This window comes from Varanus komodoensis, unplaced genomic scaffold (genome assembly GCF_004798865.1).
Source record: "Varanus komodoensis strain SLA01 unplaced genomic scaffold, ASM479886v1 scaffold35, whole genome shotgun sequence".
NCBI classification, from domain to species: Eukaryota; Metazoa; Chordata; class Lepidosauria; order Squamata; family Varanidae; genus Varanus; species Varanus komodoensis.
Window position 1 is genome coordinate 9,858,905 of NW_025335856.1, and position 27,033 is coordinate 9,885,937.

Consider the following 27,033-nt stretch of genomic DNA (forward strand, 5'->3'; position numbering starts at 1 on the left):
CCAGAAGGTGGTGCTGGGGGACTATGGCTCTGCGCCATGGCAGTTATGCCATGGAGTTCCGCAGGGTTCCATCTTGTCCCCCTTGCTATTTAACATCTACATGAAACCACTGGGAGAGGTCATCAGGAGGTGTGGGCTGCAGAATCATCAGTACGCTGATGATACCCAGCTCTACCTCTCATTTTCCACCAATCCAGGTGAGGCAGTGACTGTGCTGAACCGGTGCCTGACCAAGGTAATGGGCTGGATGAGGGCCAATAAACTGAAGCTCAATCCAGGCAAGACGGAGGTCCTGCCTGGATTGAGTGGGTGGTTCGGGACTCAGGATGGGGGACTTGGGCCTTGTCCTAAATGGGGTTGCACTCCCTCTGAGGGACAGGGTTCGCAGCTTAGGAGTGCTCCTCGCCCCTGACCTGTCTTTAGAAGCCCAGGTGACAGCGGTGGCAAGGAGCGCTTTCCTTCAGCTTCGGCTGATCCATCAGCTGCATCCCTTCCTGGAGAACGATTGCCTGGTGACAGTGACACACGTGTTGGTAACTTCCCGATTAGATTTCTGCAACGCGCTCTACGGGGGCTACCCTTGAAGATGGTCCAGATACTTCAATTGGTGCAAAACAGAGCTGCCAGGCTGCTTACAGGGACTGGGCATTGTTCTCATATAACCCCAGTTCTCCGTCAGCTCCACTGGCTCCCGATTGAAGTCCAGGCCCAATTCAAGGTGTTGGTTACGACCTATAAAGCCCTCAACGGCTTTGGCCCTGGGTATCTAAAGGAATGCTTGCGTCCATATATGCCCTCCTTCCCCTTGAGATCAGCAACAGATGCCCTTCTCTGGGAACCCTCTGTGAATGATATTAGGAGGGTGAGTACCCGGAGGAAGGCTTTCTCTGTGGTGGCGCCCCACCTATGGAATGCGCTCCCCAGAGAGGTCCGCCTGGCGCCGTCGTTATTTGTTTTTGGCACCAGGTTAAGACCTTTTTATTTAAGACCTATTTTAAGTGTTAATTTATTATGTAGGATTTTTACAAATTTTTAAGCCAAGATGCACCGGGGTTTTAATATTTTTAGTGCATAATTTTTGTATGATTTTGTTTGTTTTTGTTTTTGTTGTGAGCCACCCTGACGCTTTGTTGTGATGGGGGCAGCATAGAAATGTTTTAAATAAATAAATAAATTTCCTGGGAGTGTTAAAAAACCCATCCTTGTAGGTCTTTCCTTGTCCCCATGCTATGTGTATCACTATAGAAATGAAGGATGGGCTGAAGAGTGAATAGTTAAAACTAATAATAAATTTTAAAAATCAGACCTACTGGATTCTGTTCCTGGTTTGGAGTGGAGCTGTGTTGGCCAAAAATACTGCAGCTTATTTGGCAGCTAGGCTAAACTTGTCATGCTAATCCCAACAAGAACCATCTGGGTCTGGTGGATTGATCCGAGCTGGCAAATCAGTTCAAGATTGTGAGCCTTGCCTCTTTTACCAAATACGTCCCACTTTCCCCTTAATGCTCACTTACATCTGGTATGTACATAACAATTTACAGCACCACTCAATTGCCCACAGACCATGCCTGTTCTCTCTATAAGTTTACATACATTGATTCGTTTTTTTCCCCTCCCTTTTCCCCTCACTCCCTTCTCTCTCCTTCTCTCCCTCTCTCTCTCCCTCTCTCTCTCCAGTTGTTTCCTTCATTTTCTTGGGAAATAATTAGGCATCTCTATTTGTCAGCATTGACCCAGGGCTATAAATACACAGTCGCATATTGCAGACACAGTTGTAAATATTGTTTTAGCAGGTTTTATGGTCTTTTCAGCTGGAGATGCTTGGGGCCAGGGATAAGATGGTTTTGGAGAACTGGCTACTTTGCAAACCAAACCACTTCCCGAATGAATAAATACATGAAACACGTTGCATTACAAAAATCTGCAATATCCTTTATTTTGTCTCCTTTACAACTAGAATGTAAAAGTACTTCCTCAAGAAAATAACAGAAGTAATGGTTCATATAGATTTTAAAATAGCAACCACAACCACATTTATACCTCTATATGTGTTCGCTTGTTTAACCGTAACAATAAAAACTGCAGTGTATGAGAGGACAAGCCGCTGCCCTCACAGAACTTACAACATCAAATTTGGTGCAGGGATGAGCACAGATAAAGCAGTGGAAGAGATAAACGGGGAAGAATATAGATGCATTTTGCTCACTCCAGAGCATACCCAAAGCTAGACAAAGGCCAACTGAGGGTTCATTGGGTGGGATGTGAGTGCATTGGATGGGATGAGAAAAGGTGGCCCACCAACAGAATGTCATTTCCCTAGCAGGAGGCCTGTGGTACATGGCCGAGTGCTCAGTGGTACAGCACCTGTTTTGCCCAGAGAAGGTCCTAGATCTGGTCCCCACATCTCCCGGTAAGGCTGGAAAAATTCCTGCCTGAAACCCTGAGTGGCTGCTGCCAGCCAGTGTCAATAAAACCTGGGTAGGCACATGAAGGATCTGAATGAAAAGAAGAAAGGTTCCCAGTTTGCTCTGTTAGTGGCACAGAAGTGGAAGTCAAAAGACTTCCAGCAATAAGTTCTAAGTAACGATAGGACTGATGACATTAGCTTGCACTAAGTATGGGCAGAGTGGTCTACTGATCTAGAAGCATAACCCATGGTGTTCAAGATGCACCAATTATTCTGAAAATGTATTGTGGAAATAATTAATTCCACTTGTGCATACACCTCTTACTAGGGCAACCAGATTCAGAAAGGGACAGAAAGTACACTCTTCTGCACAGCTATTAAAAGAGCAAGAGAACCTGTTCTCACTTGCATCTGGCTATCCCACACTTCCTTTGATCTTATGGTAAAAGTGACTGCCTTTGGACTAGAACTAAGATCCTTTTTCATGTAGAAGAACTGCAAGTCATCCCATCCAACACTGAACAAGAGGCTAAAGATCAACCAAGTATTAGCAACAATACCGATGCTTGGAAGAACAAGAAGAGAAGTTGTGGAAGACTCCATGTTACATGGGATGGAAACGCATGTATGTCAGGAAGACTCATCATGTTATCTGGCAGGCTGGAGCACATATTAGTGATGTCACTGACAGATTATAGGGAGGGAAAACTATAGGGAGGGAAGTCAAGAACTTTGGGGCCCAGATAGTTTTCTCTTCAATACCTCCATTTCAAAGAAGATGAATGGACAGGGAAAGAAAAATTCTCTAGGTGAATACCTGGTTACACAGTGATGCTGACATGAGAGATGTGGATTCTGGGAGCATGGGCTACACTTCTGGGAAGCTGGACTGCCGGCAGGAGATGGGCTGCACCTTACAAGGACCAAATAGAAGGGTTTTCTGCCACAGCTTGAGGAAGTTTATTGGGACGGCTATAAACTAAATTCTACAAGGGAGGGAGAAGTACACCTGGGTGTAGCAACAGACAAAAGCTTATGCATCACAACAAACAGTGCCCAATAATGGTCTTCCAAAAATTCAGGAAGAAAGCTAGAATATAAAGCTCATGGTCATTGTATACTAATGCCAAGAGTATGGAAAACAAACAGCATGCACTTGAATTCTTAATACAGGAGGGTGAATTCAACCTGATAGGTATAACTAGAAGTCCCTTCCAGCTCTTTGATCCCTTTGGAGCCAACACATATATGGTAGACTTGTCCTCAAACAAATGTTTTGTAGGCTCAAATAATTCGGGGAGTTATAAGAGTATGTAACTTATGGCCCACTAAATACCATCCTGGATCTGTAGGTATTACATACCCCATCTTTGCATGCCCACTTAGCCCCCAATTAGGAAGGAAAACAGATGTGCCCAAAGCAGGCACATTAAGTATTGGAATTTTCTGAGAAGTCTAAAGCTTACATATCTCAAGCAAACTAGAGCAGATAAAATGAAGTATATAGTAAAGTATCATTGTCATTGATGCTACTTTTTTCCTCTGTCAACAGATATAAATGCAATTCAACATTGTTCAGATAAACTGAAATATAGTGGGTGGTGGAATCTGTATATATTTAATTACCTGACAGATTTTATCACCTCTCTATTTAAACAGTGTTATGCTTTATCAATTTTCATTTGTATGAATGTTGGCATTTGCACAAATTTGAAAGGTTTGTTCTGCTTCGGAAATTTGATAATAAAACAGACAAATTATATTTCTTTTATAACCTGAAGCTATAATTCATATCTTCTATTCTTGTTTGCTTCCTGAAGCTTCCATTTTATTCCTAGCAAAGGAAGGGTTAAAACTGACTCCACTAACCTCTTCCAAACAACAAGAAACTCTCTGTCAGACCATTTTGTTGTTTTGCTTCCATGTTCAAAAAGGATAAATAAATATGGGATAAAAGGACAGCCTCTTTTGGCCAAGCACTATCTTCTTTTTGTAGCTTTCTGCATCAGAAATAGCTGCAAAACAACAGTGTGATTCAAATGTCCTTGCCTAGAACAAAGCCAATAGTTTTCATACTTCCTATTTTCCTGGTCGCCCTTTATCCTGACTGATCCATGGAGGAATCCTTGCATATCTGTCATGCACTTTCTGCCTTGCAAAGCACTGCATGTCCTCTAGAACAGGTACAGTGTTTACCTGTCCCTGGCCCAGATTTGAGATGCTTGCCATTTTTAAAAAATGCTATGTCGATTAATTCTTTTTATCTTTATTGCAGTTTAGACTAAGGTGAGCTTTACACTGAGTATAAAATGTCATCTAGGCTTGATGGGCCTTTTTGGCATACGCTCTTTGGAGCATGGGAAGCTACCTTACAGCAGGTGAGATGATCTGTGTTGCGTATTGTGGCTGCCAGTGGTAATTCTGGTTCTTGTACATCACTTGCTCATGAGATATCCCAAGGATTGAACTTGGGACCTTCTGCTTGCAAAGCTCCACTGCCATGCTATGGCAGTGGCACCCCTTACCCACAGGACAAGCTGTGCGTTTGCCCGAGAACTAACACAATGCTTGTTTGTAACTGTCCATTTTAGGGAAAAGCCAACTGCTCACAGAAGCGGACAAGCAAACTGTTATTGTCTATCATGACTGATCTGTGTGAGGAACCCAGAGTGCCCCTGGAATGCAGCTTGGAAACCATCAAGCTGTGGCCCTCATGCAGTGCTGTTAAAGAACATTCAGTCACTTTCTGCAGACTGGAACATTGACCTGCCATCCGCAACCAGTGTCCATTCATTATTATTGTTTAACCTACCCATGAAAGAGTATTCCAGCCATGTTCATAAGCATTGTATTGTTGCATCCTGTTTTGTTATCCCAATACCATTTCCAGAACAATTGCCGGAAGCCCATTAGGAAACATTTACTGATAGCGTCTTGTATAAAGACCGAAACATTCATTTCCAGCATTACTAAAGTGAACATACAAAAACAACAGATTGTGTGAGAAGAAGTGGGGGAAAATCCCAAAAGAGAAAGTATGGTGTGAGTTTTTCTTTGCGACTGCTTAGGTTAAAGTATAAACACAAAATGGTGGTTGATCATTTTGGTTGATCATGAATCAGTGAACTTGGTCACTGCTCGGCCCAGAACTTGGTCCAGAACGTCACTGCACTGTCACAAATTCACTTTTTCCTTCCATCAGGATGGAAGCAAGTCCTGAAGAAGGCACATGCCTCCAATCTATTGGGCAAGGGAACCTTTGTCTTGCTATCTGAACTTTCAGTTATGAAAGAGGCCATACCCAGTCGCTTTTTAATGGCTCATCTTTTAGTAAGAGAAGATGGACTGGATTTACATCATTGCAATTTCTTTGTTTTATGTTAAATCGGGTAATCTGTTTAATTTACATTGCATGGCTGGACAAGGGTGCATTTTATGCAGAGCATAGGGTAAAATCCAGGACTGATGGGCCTTGTTCTTACCCTCTGCAGAACATGGGAAAAGAGCTCCAGCTAGGTCAGGGTAGACCAGTATCATCTATTCTATGTATTCTGACTGCCAGTGGCAAGTCTGGAATGTCTTCCTCACTGGGTAAGTGGAGACATCAGGCACACGGCATAGGGCAGCTGTGGCATATGGTATAAGGCAGCTTCCTCTGTATCTAAGTCAGACCACTGGTCAGTCTAGCTCATCACTGACTTGTCCAGGATTTCATGCTGGAGGTTCTACCTGACACCTTTGCAGTGCAAATCACATGCTTTACTACTGAGCTATGGCCCTACCCATAGCAGGTCTATGGCTCTGTCACTGAAGCTTCTTGCTACCGTAACCTCATGCAATCTATTCTATATGAGGTTGCCCCTAGTAACTATTTGGAGAATCCAATTTCCTCCTGCTGAAGGGATGGGTCGCATATTTTATCAATGCCCCAACTTCTGCACTGACCTCCTGTTGCCTTCTGCATTCAATTCAACACACTAGTTTTTGAACAATATTGTGTGACACATATTTCAGGTTGGCATGCCTACAAGGCCATCTTCTCGCCTAAGTTCCTTCATAAGCTAAGATCAGTTTTCCTCTAGCTAAAATAGTTTATAAGTTTCTGATTCATTACGATAACTGGTTTAGCAGAGACAATAGTGTACTGGTGTACACACCAATGGTTTTTGCACTGTCCTCTCACTAGAAAATTAACAGGGTTTCTGATGTTGCCCATCCAGATTTTGGAGGAATCTACTGGTTTGCTGCCTCCACAAGTATGCCCTTCCCTTGAACTCTTCGGTGACTTGTCCCCAGCTATTCCACACATTTGGCAGCATAAAATAAAATTGCTACCCCCACTGGGCTGGCATGCCTCTGTGTGTGTTTTTTTAACACACCCAGCCCAGCCTCTAGCTCTGGCTCTGCACTGACCAGCTTGCTCCTGCGCACGCCTGCAAGAGACAAGCACCGATCTCTGTTGCAACTGAGTACTCTTGGAGCATTCCAATAAAAACATCTCGATGGGATCACATCAAGATATTTTCTTTGACCATCGCAATCACACCATGGGGCATAGAAAACCCCGCCTTTAATGGCTGGATGTTCTTAGGGATGGCTTGACTGATCTCATTCTCCAGTGAGATCAATTCATTTCCAGTTCTCAGAAGAGTAGCAGGATATACCCACAGGATGTGATGCGTTGAGGGCTTTCGCGGTATTTATTTATTTTTTTCAATTTATATCCTGCCTTTTTCCTACAAAGGGCTCAAGGCAGCTTACATCTCCTCCTCCGTCTTATCCCCACAACAACAACCCTGTGAGGTAGGTTGGGCTGAGAGCCTGTGACTGGCCCAAAGTCACCCAGCTGGCTCCATGGCTGAGCAGGGACTCGAACCCAGATCGCCTGAGTCCCAGTCCCATGCTCTTAACCACTACGCCACACTGGCTCTCCCTATGGGGATGGGGAAAGTAAGGGATATAAGTCAAACTGGCCTGCCTTAATGAGTTATTGTAAAGAATACACCACACTGGCTCTCATACAGGGTATATTAGAAGGGACTCCAACACCTTATGATCAGGTGCACAGTTAACACAACTTTATGCCATTCTGTTCAAGGAGGTTGAGCCCTGTTGCAAGCTATAACCTGATTTCTAGTATGACACCCTACAGTGATCTCAGGATTACGATCAATCGCTTTGTTCTACTAAGCGGTCCTGATAAAGTCGAGAGCAATCCCTGGCATGCAGTGAGCCAAAGATAAGAAAGTCCCAGGTGCAAAACCAATTCCATTCCAAGATCTGCATTTTACAGAAGCTCTTGGGGTGGAGGAGGGTGGGTTGCACATTGCAGTGCAGAGTGGTCCAAAGGCAGGGCCAAGATACCCATCAAGCCAGATATGTTATCTTCAAGCTCTCACTGTCAGGACCTAAAATTAGGAGAAGCATTTCAAACTTTTAGAATGCGGAAAATGCACAAAAGTCAAGGAATCACCAAATGATCTGTGGTTGGGGGAAAGGGGCAAGGCCCTCTGGAGAAATGCATGGGATCCAGTTCAGGCCCTGGGGCACAGATTCTGCACTCCAGGACTGGATTGTGATGGAGATGTGGATTCAAAAGCTACAAAGCTCAGAAAGGATACTTCCAACCATGTTTTTATTGCGCAATTGAACTGCAGAAGTCTTTTTTTTTTTTTTGGCCAGGGGTGGGCAAATCATTGCCTTCCATTGGTAATCCTCCCACATTTTCCTACTGCCTCTTCTATATTTTTTTCTTGCCCCAGAAGGCACGTTGGCAAAGGCAGAATAGCTGTGCCATGTTTTCTGACTGGCACTAGGAGCCATCCATTGGGAAGCATCCTAAGTGAATCTAGCAGAGTCACAATCTCTCTGCCAAGCAAAATATATTAATATACATCACTCTTAGAGTGATTTGATATAGGATGACTAATGTATGCATAATGAAAAACCTACTACACAGGCCTGTTGTGAGGATGAAGTGGGAGTGTGGCATGTTAGCTGTCCTGAGCTCTTGGAAGAAACAAATTTAATTAGTAAGGTAAATATATTCATACTCCCTTTCAAGTATGGGAAAAAAAGAAGCCCAAGTGCAAACTGGAATGATCCACGCCTCTTCAGATTGAAGCCTGCTCAACAATCACTGCTGCTACTTTCGTAATTGAATGTGAGAACTATAAAATTCCTAAATGTCACATTTGGAGGCAGATTAAAAAGAAAGCATTTTCTGAATATATGTAAGATGAAAGAAACTTGTGAATGCAAAGCAAAACTAGAAACATAGGAACATAGAAGCAGACCAGTTCAGAATGTATCTCCCTGGCCATCTAGTCTGACCCCTGGCTCCAGCCAGTTCCAATCATGTAATCCCCAACATGTGCCTGTCCAGTCTTTTCTTGAAGACCCTCACTGATGGGGCCTCCACCACCTCCCATGGAAGCCCATTCCACATCCTAGGGGTCCTAACCATCAGGAGGTTCTTCCTGATATCCAACCTGAAACCTGGTTCCTTGAGCTTTGCCCCAACTAAATAAAACCCAATTTGACTCTGGTTTAGGTGCTGACCTTAACATTTGCAAAACTTAAAATAGATATCCTTCTGTTATAACAGTATATGAGTGACTACTGGCTTTATATGGCTTGACAGAAGAAAACCTTATGATGAAATAGAGCACTGTGACCTATCCAGAAATTATCTTATGCTTCATACAGATTTTCAATACAGCTCCCTGCCCCCTCCCTACCCTGCCCCATCTTTCCTCTACTTCATGGTAGTTTTAACTGCAATCATGAGTCTTGCTTTGGATGCAAGAGATCAGGCCCTAGACATGTCCATGTATTGAAGAAAGTGAGTTGGGGCGGGGGGTAATTTTAACAGAAGCAATTCACCCACCTGTGCTGAGGGTGAACCACAGGATATAGTCCTGTGTAAACCTCCAGAAATGCCTGGTTGACCACTTCTGGACCAGAATGCTGGACTGAAATGGACTTTGATCATGCCCAACAGGTAATTCTTATAATACTGAGTGCATCGCAGAGTAAGCATACTGTTATGGCATATCATTGGAGAAAATCTCCACGTCCCCCAAGAACACATCTACCCTTCTGAAGCATCCTTGGGTGTTGCTTCCCCTTCCTCGCAAACCCAGGCTGGCTGGGCTTGTTCTCCACCACCATTAAAAATGTTCCCCATCTTTCCTCCCTGGTGATGTCCCATCCATCTGCTCACTTGGGCTAGCATTTTTGATGGGAAAATATGTCCAGTCAGTGATTGTGGTCACCTAGTTATGGACCCATTGTGAGGTTACCCTCTGTAAACTTGCTTGTTTTGTATTTGTGTACTCTGTGTTTGAAGTCTTTTTACAGAGCACACACTTGCAAACACAAACTACTGGGAAAATTTTTATTAGAAAATCGATGCACAATCCCAAAGATTACTTGCAGCTTCTCTGTTACTTCTCAAGCTGCATTTGACACCTAGTTGGGTGATTTTTCATTGCAAGGGCTAAAGGCCTTTCAGGTTTGTTTGTTTTTTTTAATGCAAAGGAACTTCAGAAACTGTGCTCATGATCAGGAAGCAAGGAAGGGGCACCTTTTAACCCTTTTCTTCCTGTCAGTTGTCTCCTGCTTACACAGCTAACAGTGCAGTTCCAAGATTGTCTACTCAGAAAAGCACTGCCCACGCTGAGTTCAGGAGCTGCTACAGAAGAGCAAGTTCAATGCCACAGATCAGACTCCCACATCAGAGATGGGGAAGCATTGCGACTTAGTTCATTTTTTCCTCTAAAAGAACTTGCCAAAATTAATGAATTTCTTTATAAATGGGAAAAAACTAGTTAGGTTTTTAAAATGCAAAAGTGACAGACTTGTCCATCAGGGCAAGGTACTTAGCATTCAAAGATCTGGTGGATTCCTGGATATTTAGCCATGTCTCTGGTTTGCCACCCGTTTTTTCTGCAGGTTCTTCATCTTGAACAGCTAGTTGGCAGACAGATAAACGTGATCTGCTCCATGCTAGGAAGAGACGTGCATGCTGAATTTGAATGCAGTACTAATGCAGCCCAGTTTACACTGTGCTGAGAATGTGATCGTGTGTCACATGCAACTCCAGTTGTGGGAGAAGCAGGACAAGTCAGAATGTGGATATATAAACAGAAATGCCTCTTTAAAAAAAAGCTGTTGTTTTCAATCTATTAGCTATGCATGAAGGAATTATGTGCGAACCTAAAAATACAAGAGAGGGACTTAATGGCTCCTCTGTGCCTTTACAAAAATCAGGGAGAAGAAAAGGAGGACTGGGAGAGAATTGGGAAAGGCTGTGGTACTGCTCACTGCTATTCTCCCACCTCCTATGGGCTGAAGGCAGTGGGATCAGGACCCCCATCCCCTCCAAAAGCAAAAGCAATCCCTCTCCTTTGCTGACTTTCCTAAGAGTAAACAGCACTGCAAGCAGTGTGATCTGTTTCTAAGCAGACATGCAGCTGTTTGTAAGAGCAAGGGGAGAGAGATGCAGCAATGTTTTTACTGTCTAATTCACTGGGCAGAGCAAAAGATAAGCCATGGGGGGAGATGAGGGGGGCAGGAAAGCAAATGAAGGCTGATTGGGCTTACCTGCTTCTTAGAGCTGCCACTATTTAATTGAGCAAAACAGTGTCAGATTAGACACTTCCACTTGCTGTGCCATCCTCTCCCCCCAGCCCATGAATACACTGAAGCCACTAAGACTTCCCACAGAGCAGTATCACTAGTTTAGCACACACATGCACCTTGGAAGAAAGGACAACATATTAGAAGCTGTGATATAACTGTTTGAATAAAATCAGAATATAAGTCAGAAATAGTGTGAGAAAGATGGTTTGGGGTGTCATGTAGCATATGGGAGAATCGGACATTCAGATACCAGTGGAAATGCCTGTTGAGCTTGTCCCTAGATGTCGCTCAGCTAGATTCAGCAAACACTGTTTTGCTTGCTTTGTGGAGCACATACATTCATTTGACTGAGTCGGTGAATACCTGCTAGAATAACCCAAGTCTTCTTATTCTATACATCTAAAATAGATTTAATAGACTGTAAGAAGACACTTTTTTAAAAAATGTGGGGTCTGTGAACTCAACCCTGGCCCTGGTGCAAACAAGCTTGTTTTATATCCAAGAAAGTCGCATTCTTCTCTCAACTATAGTATTTAAAATAGCCAAATCATGTTAAAAAATTAGATACACTCTAGGTAATTGGTTTTGTGACTTGAGAAACTACAATTTAGGGAGCAGGAAATGTTTCTGGTTGTTTTATGGTTTTGTCATTCCTACACTTTATGGTCTTGTCCACTAAAATACTTACTGGGCATGCCATGAAGACACATGGAGCAGAACTCAATCCATGTCTGCTTAAAAGCATGTTCAGAGGTGCTTGTGCCCAGGTTAATATGCATATAGGATTACATCTATGTGGCTTTAAGAAAACTATCTTTTAACATCCCCCTTTTGTAAAATGGAATTCAGCTTAGCTTCACAAGTGGTAGGAAAGACAAACTGTGAGTTAAGTTTATGACTTTGGTCATAGCATGGGAAGTTTGCTTGAAGGATCATACCTGCACTGGAGAGGATTTGGTCTCCTATCCTTAATTCAACTGAGATCAAGATGTTATACTTTTCCATTGTGAAGTAGAAGGGGAAATAGAAACAGCTGCCTCTTTTCCTCCCAAATTATTATCTGCCTCACAGGATCGCTCCGAGGACAGATAATAAGATTCTAAATATCTTTGCTAAACTAAATTGGTTTTCTCAGGAGTAAATCAATAATAGTATGCAGTATTCTGCAATATTTATCCAAAGCTAAATGGAGAACACAAACGGTTTGCTCTAATATTTTGGTTTCATTTATTTTATTAATACTATAACATTTAAAGAGAAAAATAGCTAATATTAAGAAAGGAGAGGTTGGCTTGACATTATTATAGCTTTCGTTCCAATCTATTATAAAGAGATAAATAAAAAAATCCCTACAACCATTTATGCCTCCTTTCCTTCCCTTGCACCAATATGCTTGATCAGTTTCATTACTGCCATATCCATTATATCTCAGCTGAAGAGATTTGTGATTGGGATGGAGACTATTGACCATGCCATACATGTCCAACTAAAAGAATTTCACTGTGCTTTTACCTACTAGTATTCAAAGTTATATTGCGAATCCAGACAATCCTAAACGAATGAACATAGTATGTGGCAGATTAAATACAAAACACACACACACACACACACACCAGTGGCCATCTTCAAACTAATGCAAACATCACCATCTAAGTCATCAACCTGCTGTTTGAAACAATGCAAGCCAATAGATTAGAAGAGGTTGAGCAGATCCTTTTGCATTTGCATTGGGTACCAGTTTTTCCAGAACTCAGTGGCACCAGAGTGGTAGTAGCTGGCAACAAGGCTGCTAAGAACAAACTCACTGAAGGCAAAGGGTCCATCACTGCTGTCTTGCCAAAGTGCCCTCCAGAGCCTGGAGCCAGCACTGTTGGGGTTGTCCCGAAGAGGACAAAAAATAACAACGTGCAGAATATTTGCGTATGCTGGTGTGTATATATCATTAGAAATAATGGCTCTCAATAGAAATGCAATACCTCTCACAACAGTGAGGCAGGCAGTAATCAGGTGACTCTGGGTGAGTCTAGTCTGCTTTCCAAGAACTAGTAGTTGCTGCTGCTCTCTTTCCTTTTGAACAAATTCAGACCAGGCAGCCCTTCGGAGAGAAACGCCACCTCTCTCCCAGCCTCAATCGGCTTGGACACTGCTGTGAGCATCTACTGTTGTCTTCTGCATGGCCCTTCCAAGGGCAGCAGGAATAAGGGGGAGGGACTTCTCAGTGGTAGCCCCCAGCTGTGAAAGAATCTGCCCACTGAGGACATGGTTGAGAACGCAGATCTCCTGATTCCCAGTCCAAAACTTTAACCACTCCCCCACACTGGCTCTCTTTTATAATGTTCTGTGCCACTGTCTGCTGCATGAACTTGTGCAAACCACCCACGGGATTTTAGTATGTGCAGTATGAGATGAGATATGTGATGATCATCATCTGACAGTCCTTTGCTCTTTGAAGTGGTCACTCTGTGGTGTATAAACATGCTTTGGTACATGAATTACTTTTGAGGCTCTTCTCAGAATTCCCCTGGCTGCTGGACATCAGGTACAAGAGATTAGGACTTCTTGGTCATGTGTCCAGAATTTATACCAGCCTCCCAAAGAAAGCTCTGACTAGTTTTGTTACTGCTTCCTTTGAATGGTTGGCAAAAGCCAGTTGACTTCAGCTTGCCTTTTCTGGGTGCTGTTCTTAAGTCATACCTTGATAGCAGCTGTTTGCAGCTTCAGTTGCCTTAAGTCAATTCTAGCAATGCTGGTTCCTTTGCTTTTTATGAGTCAATATTCTCTTACATATTTATTATTTTTGTACATTCCCCACATTGTCCCACCAGGTATAGCAAAATGCAGAGGAGGTGTGGAGAGGATTCTTTCCACAGTACAGGCCAGCGAGAAAGGGAGACAAAACACACATGTTTATGAAAACCACTGGTTTCATTCCATCAGTGTCTGTGGGACAAACACAGCATCCATGTCTGTGGACAAATAACTGTGCCCCTCCTGTCCTGCAATGAGGCTTTGCTCTTACTCCAAGAGAAACAGCCTGTCAAAACGAGCTTAACAATCTGCTAACCTTTCCATGCAATTAAAGGCCACATCTGTCTTGCAGGCCTGCTTCTCCTCCTTTGCGGAGGCACAGACATGAACTAAACAGCCTGTCTTGTTGATTTGGTCAGGGAACAAAGGCGTCCATTCATGGCTCACTCATTTGGGCCACGTGTGGGTGTGCAAAACTAACTTTGCTCGGAGGGGTGGGTGGATAGCCTTTGCTGGAAGCCCAGTCTTATTCTCCCCCCGCCCCACCATGATATAAATCAATCGGTTTCACTGGCCCAGTAAGGCAGCCTTCTTTCCAATTCTGACAGGACAGAACATAATGCCGAAAGGAAAGTTTAGTGCAAGAAATAGTGTTTAACTTCAGACACCAGGATATTCCCTATCAGGCCAGCCTGATGGTACCCCAAGTCTGGCATTCTGTCTCCGGCAGCATCTAGCCCATGGCCCCTCTGTGGGCAACTCACAATTAGCTTAAGAAGTCGCAGCCACAGGGTTGCTGATCACTATGCATTTCACTTCTGTATTCAGCACTTTTGCTGGATTCAGTATTAGGCATTTTCTTGAATAAATGAAGTAGTCTAGATATAAATTTCATCCCATGATATAGTGGGACCCAAAGCTCCCACTCCTTACACATATCCTAATTCCCTGATCACAAGTTTCCACCCCAGCTGGCTGAAACGTCACCAGACTCTAATCAAAGCCTACCTTAGCTCTGCCCCTGAGGTATCATTAAAATTGAAGGTGGCAAGCCTCAATGTCCCTTTTCAGCATCTAAGTCCCTTGCTCAAACAACCTATTTGCTACCAGGTTTAAGGTTTTAGTACTAGCGTACAAAGCCCTTGAACAATTTGGGTCCATGATACTTGAGAGGGCACTTTCTGTCTTTCCAACCTGCTCAGTCACTAAGGTTATCTGAAGACTTTCTCCTGGTGGTTCCTCACAGACCCATGGCCCAACTGGGATCCACCAAGAGAAGAACTTTCAGTGTGAAAACCCCATTCCTGTCCCAGGTGGTCAGGCAGGCACCAACACTGGGCTGTTTTTGGTGCCTGCTAAAGACAGTTTTGTTCTAGGAAGCTTTTCTTGCTGACCAGCCACGGTCCTAATATTACCCTTTTAATGTTTTAATGCATCTTTCTTTCATACGTAGTATTTGTTCCCCTGTTGCACTGCTCACTGCTTCAGAAACTGCTTGGATATGGAATGGTATCGAAATAATCTAAATACATTCCCTGCATGGTTTGTTTCATTCTTTGTCTAGGTCAGAATCCTGCATCCAAATGCAGCCCTCTGAGGTTATCCAGATGGTCATGCCCCCTTTCTCCCCAAGCATGGATTATTCAGGGAAGTGCCAGCTCCATGCTTTGGAGGGCCCCTCCAAAAGGCACTATCAAAAGATGATTGAGCTCAATGAATCCACCTTCTCACTGCCATTTTACCAGCTGCCATTCCTCCTCCAAGTAGGGAAGAACTTCTCAGTGGGTGGCTCTGGTCACTGCATCGTGCCAGTTGCTACTCTGTGTAACCTGAGCAATGGCACCCAGCATCCATGGGCAAAGGCTGAGTCTCCAGAAGGGTCCGCCAGAAAGGGAGAAATAGAGCTATGATGGCCATTTTTGAAGAGCCAGAGGGGAAATATATCATGAAAGAGAACACTGGTGTGCATGCACTTTGCACATATTCGTGTGTATCTAGAAATGGATGTTTTGGAAGAATGGTTCATCTCATCATAGCCTGGAAGACTGTGGTCAGGTCGCACGACTAGATCCTTACATGCTAGTTACAAAGCGGATAATGCTTCTCATCCTGGTGGTTCTTCAAATCTTAGGGGAAGTGATTAATCCTTTTCTAAAAGGCATGCATGCTGGAGGGATGCTGTGCTGTCTAATGGCAGATGTGTTCTACAGGTCATTTAAGCACTGCACCTTGGAAGAATGCCTTATGGAAATGCACGCCACTGAACCAATTTTCCTGGTTTCACTTTTTCCTTTCCTTGTTTACCATGATGCAGAAGAGCAGAGAACTGACAAGGAGAGTTTTCACACCACAGCTGGAGAGCTCTTGCAGTCAGCATGGTGGCGTAGAAATGACTTTTTACTCCCTAGGGGGAAGCAATGTATAGCACGACCACTGAGAAAACAGCTTCAGAGAAGCCCTGTGTAAGAAGTATCAAACTTGTAGGCAGGGAACAGTTGCTTCATACTGGGTCAGAACGGTGATCCAACTGGTTTGGTATCATTTATATGGAGTGACTCTCCAGACAAATGACTTTCCAAGATATCCAGTAGACTGAATCTGAGATGTTCTGCATGTTTCAAACACCACATGCATCCTGAAGGTGCGCTATGGCTGCAGTTAAGCTACAGAGGTCATATTTGAGTTGATTTATTCCTAGGTTAAAACTGGCAGAGTAGGTGGAGGTTAAAACATTTATCAAAGCGCATGTGTCTTATTTGACTTTTTTGAAATATGCAGAGGCTGGGAAGGAGAAAGAATGGGTGCTCACCTGTATTTTGAAATATACTTTTGAAGATTTGGATAAACTATGTAGCTGCTACTTGAGTTCCAACCCCAAGAAAATGAAATCTTACACTTGAAGCAGCTCCACCAAAATGAAGAAAGAAAGTGCTTAAAATGTGGCATACCAGCTACTGTATGGGCATAGGATCACAGTCCATGAAATTAAACTCAAATTGATGGGATGTTGATACAGAACACGTATTTTTTAAATGAAGTGTTAGTCTGACTGATTTCATGAGGACTAACAGCCTGATCTTATGCACTGGTACCCCTGGTGCTGTGCTGGAAGCAGCACTATGGTCCTAGCTGTGATATTAGCAGAGATGATATTAGTCCTCATGGAATCGAACAGAATCATGGATGCAACAGAAATGTTCACAAAATTAAAAAGATATATATCAAGCATCATGGTATCTCTAGGGTGTCATTTTTCTTATTATGCATCTCACTATTTATTGGCCATGTCACATTTCCATGCTGCATAAGAACAATCTAAAAGGGTAAAGCAACATATTAAATATTCCAGACACCTGCTGCACTAGCTGCTGCTACTGGCATTGGGCTGGTGGTTGCTTTACTAGCTCATTATCACCTGAATAACCAATGCTGAAGTGTTGGATTCTGCCCAGTATTCTAGAATAATTTTATCATTGTTTTTTTATATGGCCATCGCCATCAATAAGGTGCTTTACAAAAGCAAAACATAGGCTTGTCAGGTTGCCACCCCAAGGAGGTTGCAATCTGAAGTCTGCCAATGATGAGAAAACGACAGTGACAAGGAATAGGAATGATTGCTTACCTAGCTAAGCAATGAAGGCTTTGCAGGCTGAAGCAAAGGCCTCATGACAGAGTGATTTTGAAAGGCCATTTGACAGAAGCAGGAGGGTGAAGGGATGTCACTTGTGATGCTTAAAGGACTGCAGCAGGCAGGGGACTGGACTTGGGCGGGATACATCCTTGGGCACAAGTTCTTGGAGAGGTTTTAATACAATCCAAGCTGACATCCAACCCCCTTTCACAGAAGCTGGACTGGAAGTGGACCTTCCATACTACCAAACCAAATCAGCTAGATCCACCACTGGAAGTGCTGATCAACTCCAGATTTCCAGAGCTTATTTGCACTATGTTTTGGCGGGTGCTAACGCAGCTGGCCCATAGAAGCCCAAAAGACAACCGCAGTACAATACAACACACTGTCAAGCAGCATTCTTAACTCGCATTAGCTTGCCCATTAATTAAATGTTTATATGATCAATCTTGTTTAAATGAACGGGACAAACTTGCATCCAGTTCCTTCCTGCCACAGAAAGTGTGTGAGTATGAGCACGACCTCTGGCAAGGAAAAAGAACCCAACATGCTGTCACAACTTTTCGCTGAACAGCCTTCTGCTCAAACGGACTGAAAACTTGACCAAAAGACAAAGCAAAAATCCTCTAACAAAATATTCCAGACCACAATGCAAAGGGCATGAGAAGCAAAGCGGATGGTTCGCGTATGTGTCACTGCATGGATTACAGTCACACCCTCACCCAAACTCAGAACTTTCACAAGCTGCAGTAAGAACAACAGGAAATGGCCCCAAGTATTTATAGCATTATTGTGCTTATCCCAAAATGACATTCTGAAGAGATTTTGATGAGTACAATCTCTTCAGGACTGGTAGAACAGAAATATGCTTCTCACTTGTGCCCCTGTTCTTTGGATCCAGCTCACATGTGATGTGCCCAACAGGGCTTCCAAAGACAACTTTCTCTAACATCAGTCCTGCTCCAAAGCTGTGCAGTTTTTGAAAGCGAGCAAAGTTTCAGAATGCTCTTTGCAATGCGGTATGGAGGTATTGCCATTCAAAAGGCTCCTTACTTTGTTCTAGGATCTTGTCCTACACAGAAAACTTATCATTACTTCCCATGTCAGCTGGATTGTTTAGGTCTGCAACAAAATCAATCAGGCCAAGTTTTCTGGACTGTTTTCTGGACTGGACTCAGGTTGCAAGTGAACAGAAACATGCTTCTCACTTGTGCCCCTGGGTTTGAGAGAACCCAAATGTCAATTTCATTGAGATGATGATGAAGATGATGATTTTCTCTGCACATGCAGATTAAGCATGTTAGGAGGAAACACTCGGTCTCGGCTTCTGCCTAACACATATATAAATATTCCATGTGCATACAGTCCTTCTGTATTTGAGATCATTCAAACATGTAACCTATTTTAATCTAAAGTGCTACAATACAAGAAAACCTTTACTGGATCATCAATACAAGAGGTTGGAATCCACTGAAGTGAACAAAAATGCCAGATTTCTAGAGAGGGCTGAAAGAAAAAAGGCAATGGAACTGAGGAATGATAGATGATATTTTGGCAGTATGGAAAGAAATATTTTGAGACGTTATCTATGAACACTTCTGTGGATCTTATCTACCGGAGCAACTTAAGATGTCATAATGAAGCAATAATGACATAGCTGAAAGCACTGTAAAATGTCAAGTCCAGGTATTAGCCCATAAACCCATATTTATGACTTAGAGTCATTTCTATATTTTCATTGCAAAGGTCATTCTAGTGCTACTTTTGAGTCACTAGATGCCCCACAAACTCCTATAAATGCTGGCATTAAAGTAGCAATCTGGAGAAACAGCAACAACCAGTCATATGATTTCCAATCCATTAGTGAAGCCTGTTACAGCTGTGAATTAGCAGTAATAATTTCTCTGCAAATTAAGCTTTCAGCAACAGAATTTTGCATTCTATCTATCTGTAGAATACATCAGAGCTCTGGAAGCAGAGCTTTTGCAGAGGGAATAAAAGCTCCCCCTCATCCATTTATTAGAAAAGAAAAACTAAACAGCAACAAAAAAAAAAAAAAAGCATTGAGAAGTCTTTCTTTTATTTTCTTTTTTTCGCCTCTGGGGTGGGCAATGCTGCCCTTTTCTTTCTGATACATTAATTAATGCAATTGAATCAATATCCAAGCATGGCCCATTTGAAGGAAAGCTATTCAGGGACATTATTATGTCTATTAGTCTTCATTATGGCAGCACTGATCAAGCCCAGATTTCCAGAGCTCATTTGCATTGTGTTTTGGCAGGTGCTAACCCAGGTGTCCCACCGGCATTCAGAGAAGATGCATACGAAAGACAGTCTAATCTTCAAACATCATTTCCGTAAAAGGAAAATATGGAGACAGATATAAAGACAGGCTAATTAGTTCTAATCTAGGGTCACTTCACATGACCCTTATGCACGTGGCTGGCTGCCTATTTTCTGCCCACAGTGATATTTCCATTGGTTTAAGATTTTGATGAGTCCACAGAAAAGTTATTGCCAGCACACTCTTAGCCATAACACTCAGTGGATGGACCAGCCATTCTCAATCCCTGTCTCAGCTTTACTTACCATGCAGGGTAGGATGAAGGAGGACCTTGAGCACCACGCTGATAAAAATGCAGTCTACATGTCTTTGTGTACCAGTCGTAAATACTATCCAAACACCAGTCATAATACTAAACATGAGCATCTCAAGCCTAGCTCTGACATCTAGCTATAGTTAGGATGAAGATCAGAGGAGATAGGTAGCACTAACAATCACCTATTCCAAGAAAGGAGAGTAAGAGTCCGTTGGGACAGAAGGAAATCACTTGCCCACACTGAGCTTCCCTGCAGTCAAGCCCTAAACTCCAGCGACTGTGCTGCACTAGTTCTCGTGAAAAAAATGGAGGAAGGTCAAATTTATCATTACCGGCGGGGCTTTCCTTTGTTCAAGTTTCCTGCAAATTCCATGGGATTCTAATTCACATGGTTCAGGCCAACACTGCTACAGCAGCAAGAGAAAGCAGGACCTTCATCTTAGGAGTTGTTCAGATGAAACCTTGCCTTGCCCCACAGTCACCAAATCACAAAAGGTGAGCTGAGTCCCACCCTAGCCTGGACACACCCCTCTAACAGCGACACCATGAGTCTGACAAGACCCTTTGCCTAGTCCTTGCCCTGCCCTTGCTTCCTCAGAACCTAATTCTGTCCACGCACTGCCTCCTCAGTTCGCCATTTCCTTCACTTTGCTACGGGCAGTGGTGAAGTTCTTGAACAAAGGACCTCTCAGCTCTTCAGCCTGATAATCATCCCTGCACGAAGACCAGTGCAAACACCCCTGCCACCCCTTTGTATCTTCCCACCCGGCTGGAGATTTCACATCTATGGATTCTGAGAAGGAACATAAATCCTGAGAATGATGATCTCTCCAGAAACTTACAACATTTCAACAATGCATTCCCCAAAGGCAAGAAATGGGGACAAAGTACAAGCAGAGATTTGTCAGGGACAAAACCAGAGAACAGGGACTGTCCCTTTTAAGTTGAGACAGTCACATGAATGGATTGAAATGATTCACTGGGCATCTTTATCCTTTGGAAGAGGCGTGCTATAAATATGCTCCAGACACCTAAGGTGGCCATGTGTCCTACTCTGCAGAGGACAGTTTTCTGTTAGTAGATCTTTTCTGTTCGGGAAACTGCTTAGTTCCGATTTTAAGAACTCTGGCTGGAAGTCACCCATCTGGACACCAGACTGAGCAGGCAACAGCTTTCCCAGTCTGGGCAAATGCATCCTATTTGTACCTGTATGTCTCGATTAGCACAGGCTAACACTATGCAAATATGCCTCCCCTTTGGGTGATGTGTTCTACCAGAAGTGACCACTGTATCTGCACTCAGCAAAGACTTCTGGTCTGCACAACAGAAGCTTCTCACGCCTGTGCTCCTGTAATGTTTAAGTCTCTAAAGGGAGAGATGCTGGCTGGCTGGGTGGGTGAGTGAGTTTAATCCACCTAAGAGGTACAGGCAGAATTCTCCAGAATGGCCCCAGGACATCCTCAGCATTCTCTCACCAGGAAGACTTGGCCTTAGTCTCACCTAGACTTGGCCCTTGGCTCTTGGGTCCAAGAAGCCTGCTCAGACCCGCAAGCTGAGTTGCCTGGCTAGTGCTCATCATTCTAGAGTTGAAACAAGCCTCACACGTGGATCCATTCCTCCTCCTGCTTTTCCTTCTGTCTTTTTAAAGGAACTGCTCGAAACAATATTAGAAATGAAAAACATGCTGGCCAGTACTCAAGATAATTCCTGTTTCACCAAAAAAAGGAAAAGGAGCTAACAATCAATGCAAACATTATGTGAAGGTCCCCAGGAGAGCTGGAACAGGAGCAGCTAAGGAGTTATAGCTTCCTTTGTTCTGTTAAAAGGGAAAAAGGAAATGCATCAGGAAGGCAGGCTGTGGAGCACAGGAAGTCCCTCTCGGCCTGATAAAAAGAAGTGATGCAAGGTGGGTTCGCATGCAGTTATAAGTCAATCAAAACTGGAAGACGTTGTAGCCAGAAGCAGTTGGAAGAATTTAAAAGTTGTTTGAAAGAGCGACATGGCTGCAGCATTAAACACATAGCCCTGCACTACTATCCAAAGTGCATTTATTTAGCAAGTTTCGAGCAGAACTCCATGTTACCCCGACCAACCCAGCGTTCCAAACCTGCGTTTGCCTTAAAACCCAAATGTGGGTGAGGGTGGAATGACCAGAGTGAGCCAAGCAGGGTGCTGAGCCCTTCCCTCACCTCTGAATTCTCCATTACGCTTTCCCACATGACCCCAGACTAAACAATCCCCACCAACTCACCACTGGGCTTCTCTCTGTCCTCAGAGGTGGGTGCTAGAGGGGGAAAGGACAGGGGAAAACCTGCTGATGGGGAGAGTCTGCCTTAGTGAATCAGTGAGTGACATATTCCTTTCCTTCTTTTGAAGAGGAAAGTTGGTTTTTAATTGAGCTTTCCCTAAACAGACCGCAGAGAGTACATGGGTCACATGTAGCCTTCAGCACATGGTGCCTTGTCTACGGATCTTTGGGTGAACAAAAGCATGAACAAGCCTGGAGAGGCAGAAGGAAGCACATAAAGGTTACAGAGAAGGGCCACCCCAAGCACATCTGCATGCTAATGTGCCAGCAGATAAAGTAGCGAAGTGACACCTGTTTTCAATGGCTGGATTCACTAGTACTTTTGCTTGAACAGTTCGACTGTATGAATAACAAATGGAAAGAGTCCTTATTTCTCCTTACTTTGCCATCCCCACATTCTCTTACTTCTGCTAACCCATTTGCTATTTTGTTTGGTGAAAGACTTTCTTACTTCTCATTTTAGCTACACTCTAGCAGATCTTCAAATGGATTAATTCTTGAATGGAGGTGGGGAGGGGAGAACATTACCATGATGACATGCATAAATCCTTGGGATAAATAAATATTTCAGCCAGGCCCCAGTCAGAGTGCTCAAAATTCACACTGAATGATGAATACAGTATAATGAGGGCTTAATTGTTTTTTGAAGGAACCTAAAGTACGTATAACAATTTAACTCATAAAACGGATAAGTGATTATTTTTTAAAAAATGTATTTGCAAGATACACACACACACACACAAACACACACTGTTCCATATTCTGGTATGGAGTTTTCAGAGTGGTAAACAACAGGTCAAATAATAAAACAATACTCTGAAGACAAACAGATTTAATCATTTTAAGAAGCCCCCATATTCTACTAAGTTGTATTTCCAATGACTTTAACTGTTCCCATAGCCAATTGGTGGCAATCAATCATTTGGACGATGCCAAGAAATAGAATGTTACCTCCATTTCTCCCCTGGATACAAAGAAGCACATTAATGCAATCACCAGATGGATGGGTACTAGAATCCTCAGTGCATCTTCAAAACCGTTAAGTTTTTATCATAGTGCTTCTTAAACTCTGGCACTCCCAAAGGGATATAGATAGAAATATTTTCTTTAGGATTCGTACTTTGCTGCTATTCCTAACCCAAAAAATCAGGACTCACAATGTCTATACAACACCCAGTGCCAGCAGTGTAAAAGCCTTTCTACTCAGACTTCCTGTACTCATAAAGGCTCCTACAGCATTATCTAACTCTGGCTCTCTTCCTGAACATTGGGCATACTAGCTGAGACTCATGAGACGTGTAGGTAACATAATCTGGAAGCTCCAAGGAAGGTCCAGGAAGGTTAATCTACACTGTCATTCAAGGCTTGCACACTTGATTTCCTTTTTTCTTAAAGTGGCCCCTACAACACGAGTTCATAAAGGAGGTATACCCCACAATAAATAAATATCACAGGAAGAAATACAGTGAAGAGGAATTAGTGATTCAGCCTCTAACTCCTTTCTACACTTTGTAACTGCTGCTAGCATTATGGTGTGAGTTGTGTGATAAGTCCAGATGTGAAAGGGTTTGATGGCTCACCATTTGGGCAAGCATCTTCACTGGTGTGTATAAGAATCTGCACCGTAGTCACAAACCTCAGGCTTATTAAAAATAGTGAAGTAGAGCCAAGAATGACATATGCAAAGCAATCTCCATTGCCACCACCACAACATCGCACATTTAAGGTACAATCCTATGCATGCTTAGACAAGAAGAAAAGTCCTACAACTCCTAGCATTACCCGGACAGCAGCTAGAAGTCTGGAAAGATGAGAGGAATCTGTGAATGCATGATAAGACAATGAAGCATTTTAACTTTTCATTTACAAAATGTAACTGATCATTCACTCCAATATTACTGGTGGCATGGACTAAAATTTCCCAACCATGATAAGACAACTTACAGGTATTAGAACACATCTTCCATCCTCTGACAGTTATTTGCAATTTTGCAATTTTATCACTGTCAGGTAAGGAGAGATTGTTGTTGTTGTTAGTTGTGAAGTCATGTCCTACCCATCGCAACCCCATGGACAACATTCCTTCAGGCCTTCCTGTCTTCCACCATTCCCCAGAGTCCACTTAAGCTCTCGCCTGACTTCATCTAGCCACCTCATACCCCCTGCCTTTATATTAGGTTTCCGTTGGTATGCAAATATGAAATTTATTTATATATTTAAAATATGGAGTGGCTGCCTTTTAGGGCAGAAATCTACCTAAGACAGCATACAACAATAAAACAGTAATTCTTGAATTGTTTGCAATGTACTCTCCACTGGAATGTGCTTATGTGCCACAAGAAAGTAATTAAGAAATTGAAAGTCTCCTTGGAGCCTGCATCATCTTATAAGCTAATATCAAGATATTAGTGAGCTTGGTTCAGACAATACCACAGCTCACACTCAAAGGTTTAGTATGGGTTATTGCTGAATCATGGGTTATTGAGCTGTCTGAACTAACCACGCTAACAAACCATGGATTGTTAATCATGGACAACCCATAAGGAGAATCTATAGTTTGTTGTTGTGTTATGAAATATGGGTTTTTTCAGTACCATATTTGTACTTTGTCCGTTTGGGAAGTTACCTAGTCAAAAATGAGATTCAATTAGAATTTGTTTTTGCATTTTCTTTGAGGTGCTTGCAGACTGATTTTTAAAAATAATTTTTTCCAGGATTTTTCCAGGGATTGATGTCAGACTAACCAGTCTGTAGTTCCTAAGTTCATCTTTCCCCCCTTTTTTTGAAGATGGGTCCATTAGCCTTTCTCCAGTCATCTGGAACTTCTCCTGTTTTCCAAGATTTATTGAAGATAATAGCCAGTGATTCTGAGATTTCCTCCCATGGCTAGCTCTTCTATGACTCTGGGGTGGAGTTCATCAGGCCCTAGAGATCGGAACATGTTTATTCCATGTAAGGATTCCTTGACCATTTGTCTGTCAATTTTGGGCTGCCGTCTCTCACTTTCAGCTTGTACTTCCTCTTGGTTGTAGATTTTCTTGTGAGAGAAGACTGAGGCGAAGTAGGACTTGAGCACCTCCACCTTTTCCGTGTCATCTATTATCACTCTGCCATCCATTTAAGTAGCTGGACACCTTTCTCTTTCACCTGTCTTTTGTTTTGGATTTATCTGAAGAAGGCTTTCTTCTTGTTCTTAGCGTCCCTTGCCAGTATCAGTTAATTTCCTGTTTTAGGCTTCCTGATGCCATCTCTGCAATTCCTTTTTATTTGTTAATATTCTTTTGTGGCCTGGCCCTGCTTCCACCTCCTGTACATGTTCTTTTTTTTCTTTCAGGTTGTCACTTAACTTTTTGTGGACCCACGTGGGCTTCCTCTGTTGTCTTCTACACTTTTTTCTTACTGGAATAATAGATTATAATGGGCAGCCCATGCTCAGCCCACAGTAAGCCTTTGAAGGTGGGATACTGTGCTGTCTAAATGCAGTCATTCTGTGAGCAAAGATTCTTAAGAAGCCGTAACAGCACTGTCTATATACAAGAGTGAGGTACCAATGACTGATAGGTTCAGGAGGACCCCGGGCTCATTTTCTAATGTAAAGGCACATATATCAAATATAAATTCCATTTTTGTTCTAATGCAGGAGGTCTGCCATTCCCCTACACAAAGGGGTTTATAAAAACAAATGACCAAACTCAATGGCTAAACAAAGAGGAACCCACTCTTCAGAAAGGAAGCTTTCATTTGCATTACAAGTGCAAAGGCATTAAACATATTGGAAACCATTTTGAAGGCATTATGCTCATTATATAAATGCTTTAGAGAGATGGTGATGATTTTTTTTTTTTATTTAAAACTTTTATATGCCATCACCACATGCCTCGGCATAATGATGATGATAGATAGATAGATAGATAGATAGATAGAGATAGATAGATAGATAGATAGATAGATAGATAGATAGATATTGTGTATTTCAATGTTGGTTCTCAACCTAGTTGATTTATGGATAATCACTGAAAAAGCACATATGGAATAGGACTTGGTTTATAAATTGGCCTTTCAGAGAATCTAATCTCCAACCTGCAGTGCTGATGCAGATTTCGTTTTACATCATGACTCAGTACCATCATCCTACCATTCCTCAAACATTTATTTTGCTTGGTTGTTGACATGGAAAAATGGGATGCAAGGGAAGATCAAGCCAGACTTGTTTTGTCTGTAGAGCTTAACTGTTGGATGCTCAATGCTCATTTGTTAAATACCACCCCAGCAGGGTCCAGGTGTTCTTCAGCACACAGAGTTGCACTCAAAAGACCTTGTGGGCTGAATTACTGGCATTTGTTTGCATAATCTGATGATGTACAATTAGCCAAACTTGAATTAATATATACAAGAGCATGGTGGATGCCAAGTAACCCACTGGCAGCTATCTCAGGCCATATTCTGGGATTTTCTTACTCTGCAAATGTGAAAGAACTTTCATCAACCCCACCAACAAATAAAGCAGTGAGATCAAAGATCGTGATACTGGAGGTGGAAGGAATTCAATGCACAAATTCCAGATCCAACATTCCCTATGACTGGATTTAGATACTCTGGAATATAATTTCGTCATCCTTCCAAGAGGCCCAAAAACCAACTGTTGCCTTTTCCAAAAACAAATCGCCTAATTCACTGGAATCCCTTAATATCC

General features: G+C 42.7%; 1 protein-coding gene across 6 annotated transcripts in view; it reads right to left on the reverse strand.

Annotated features, from left to right (window-relative positions):
- Nucleotides 1-27,033, reverse strand: part of FLI1 (Fli-1 proto-oncogene, ETS transcription factor) — a 115,540-nt gene that overhangs the window by 55,028 nt on the left and 33,479 nt on the right. The window contains exon 1 of one of the 6 annotated variants that reach the window (XM_044439677.1): nt 20,022-25,371. The exons of the other annotated variants lie outside the window; for them this stretch is intronic. Within the exon in view, the coding sequence (XP_044295612.1) occupies nt 20,022-20,024 (3 nt within the window). The 5' untranslated portion in view covers nt 20,025-25,371. Of the gene's footprint in view, nt 1-20,021; nt 25,372-27,033 lie in introns of those variants that run through there. 6 annotated transcript variants of the gene reach the window in all.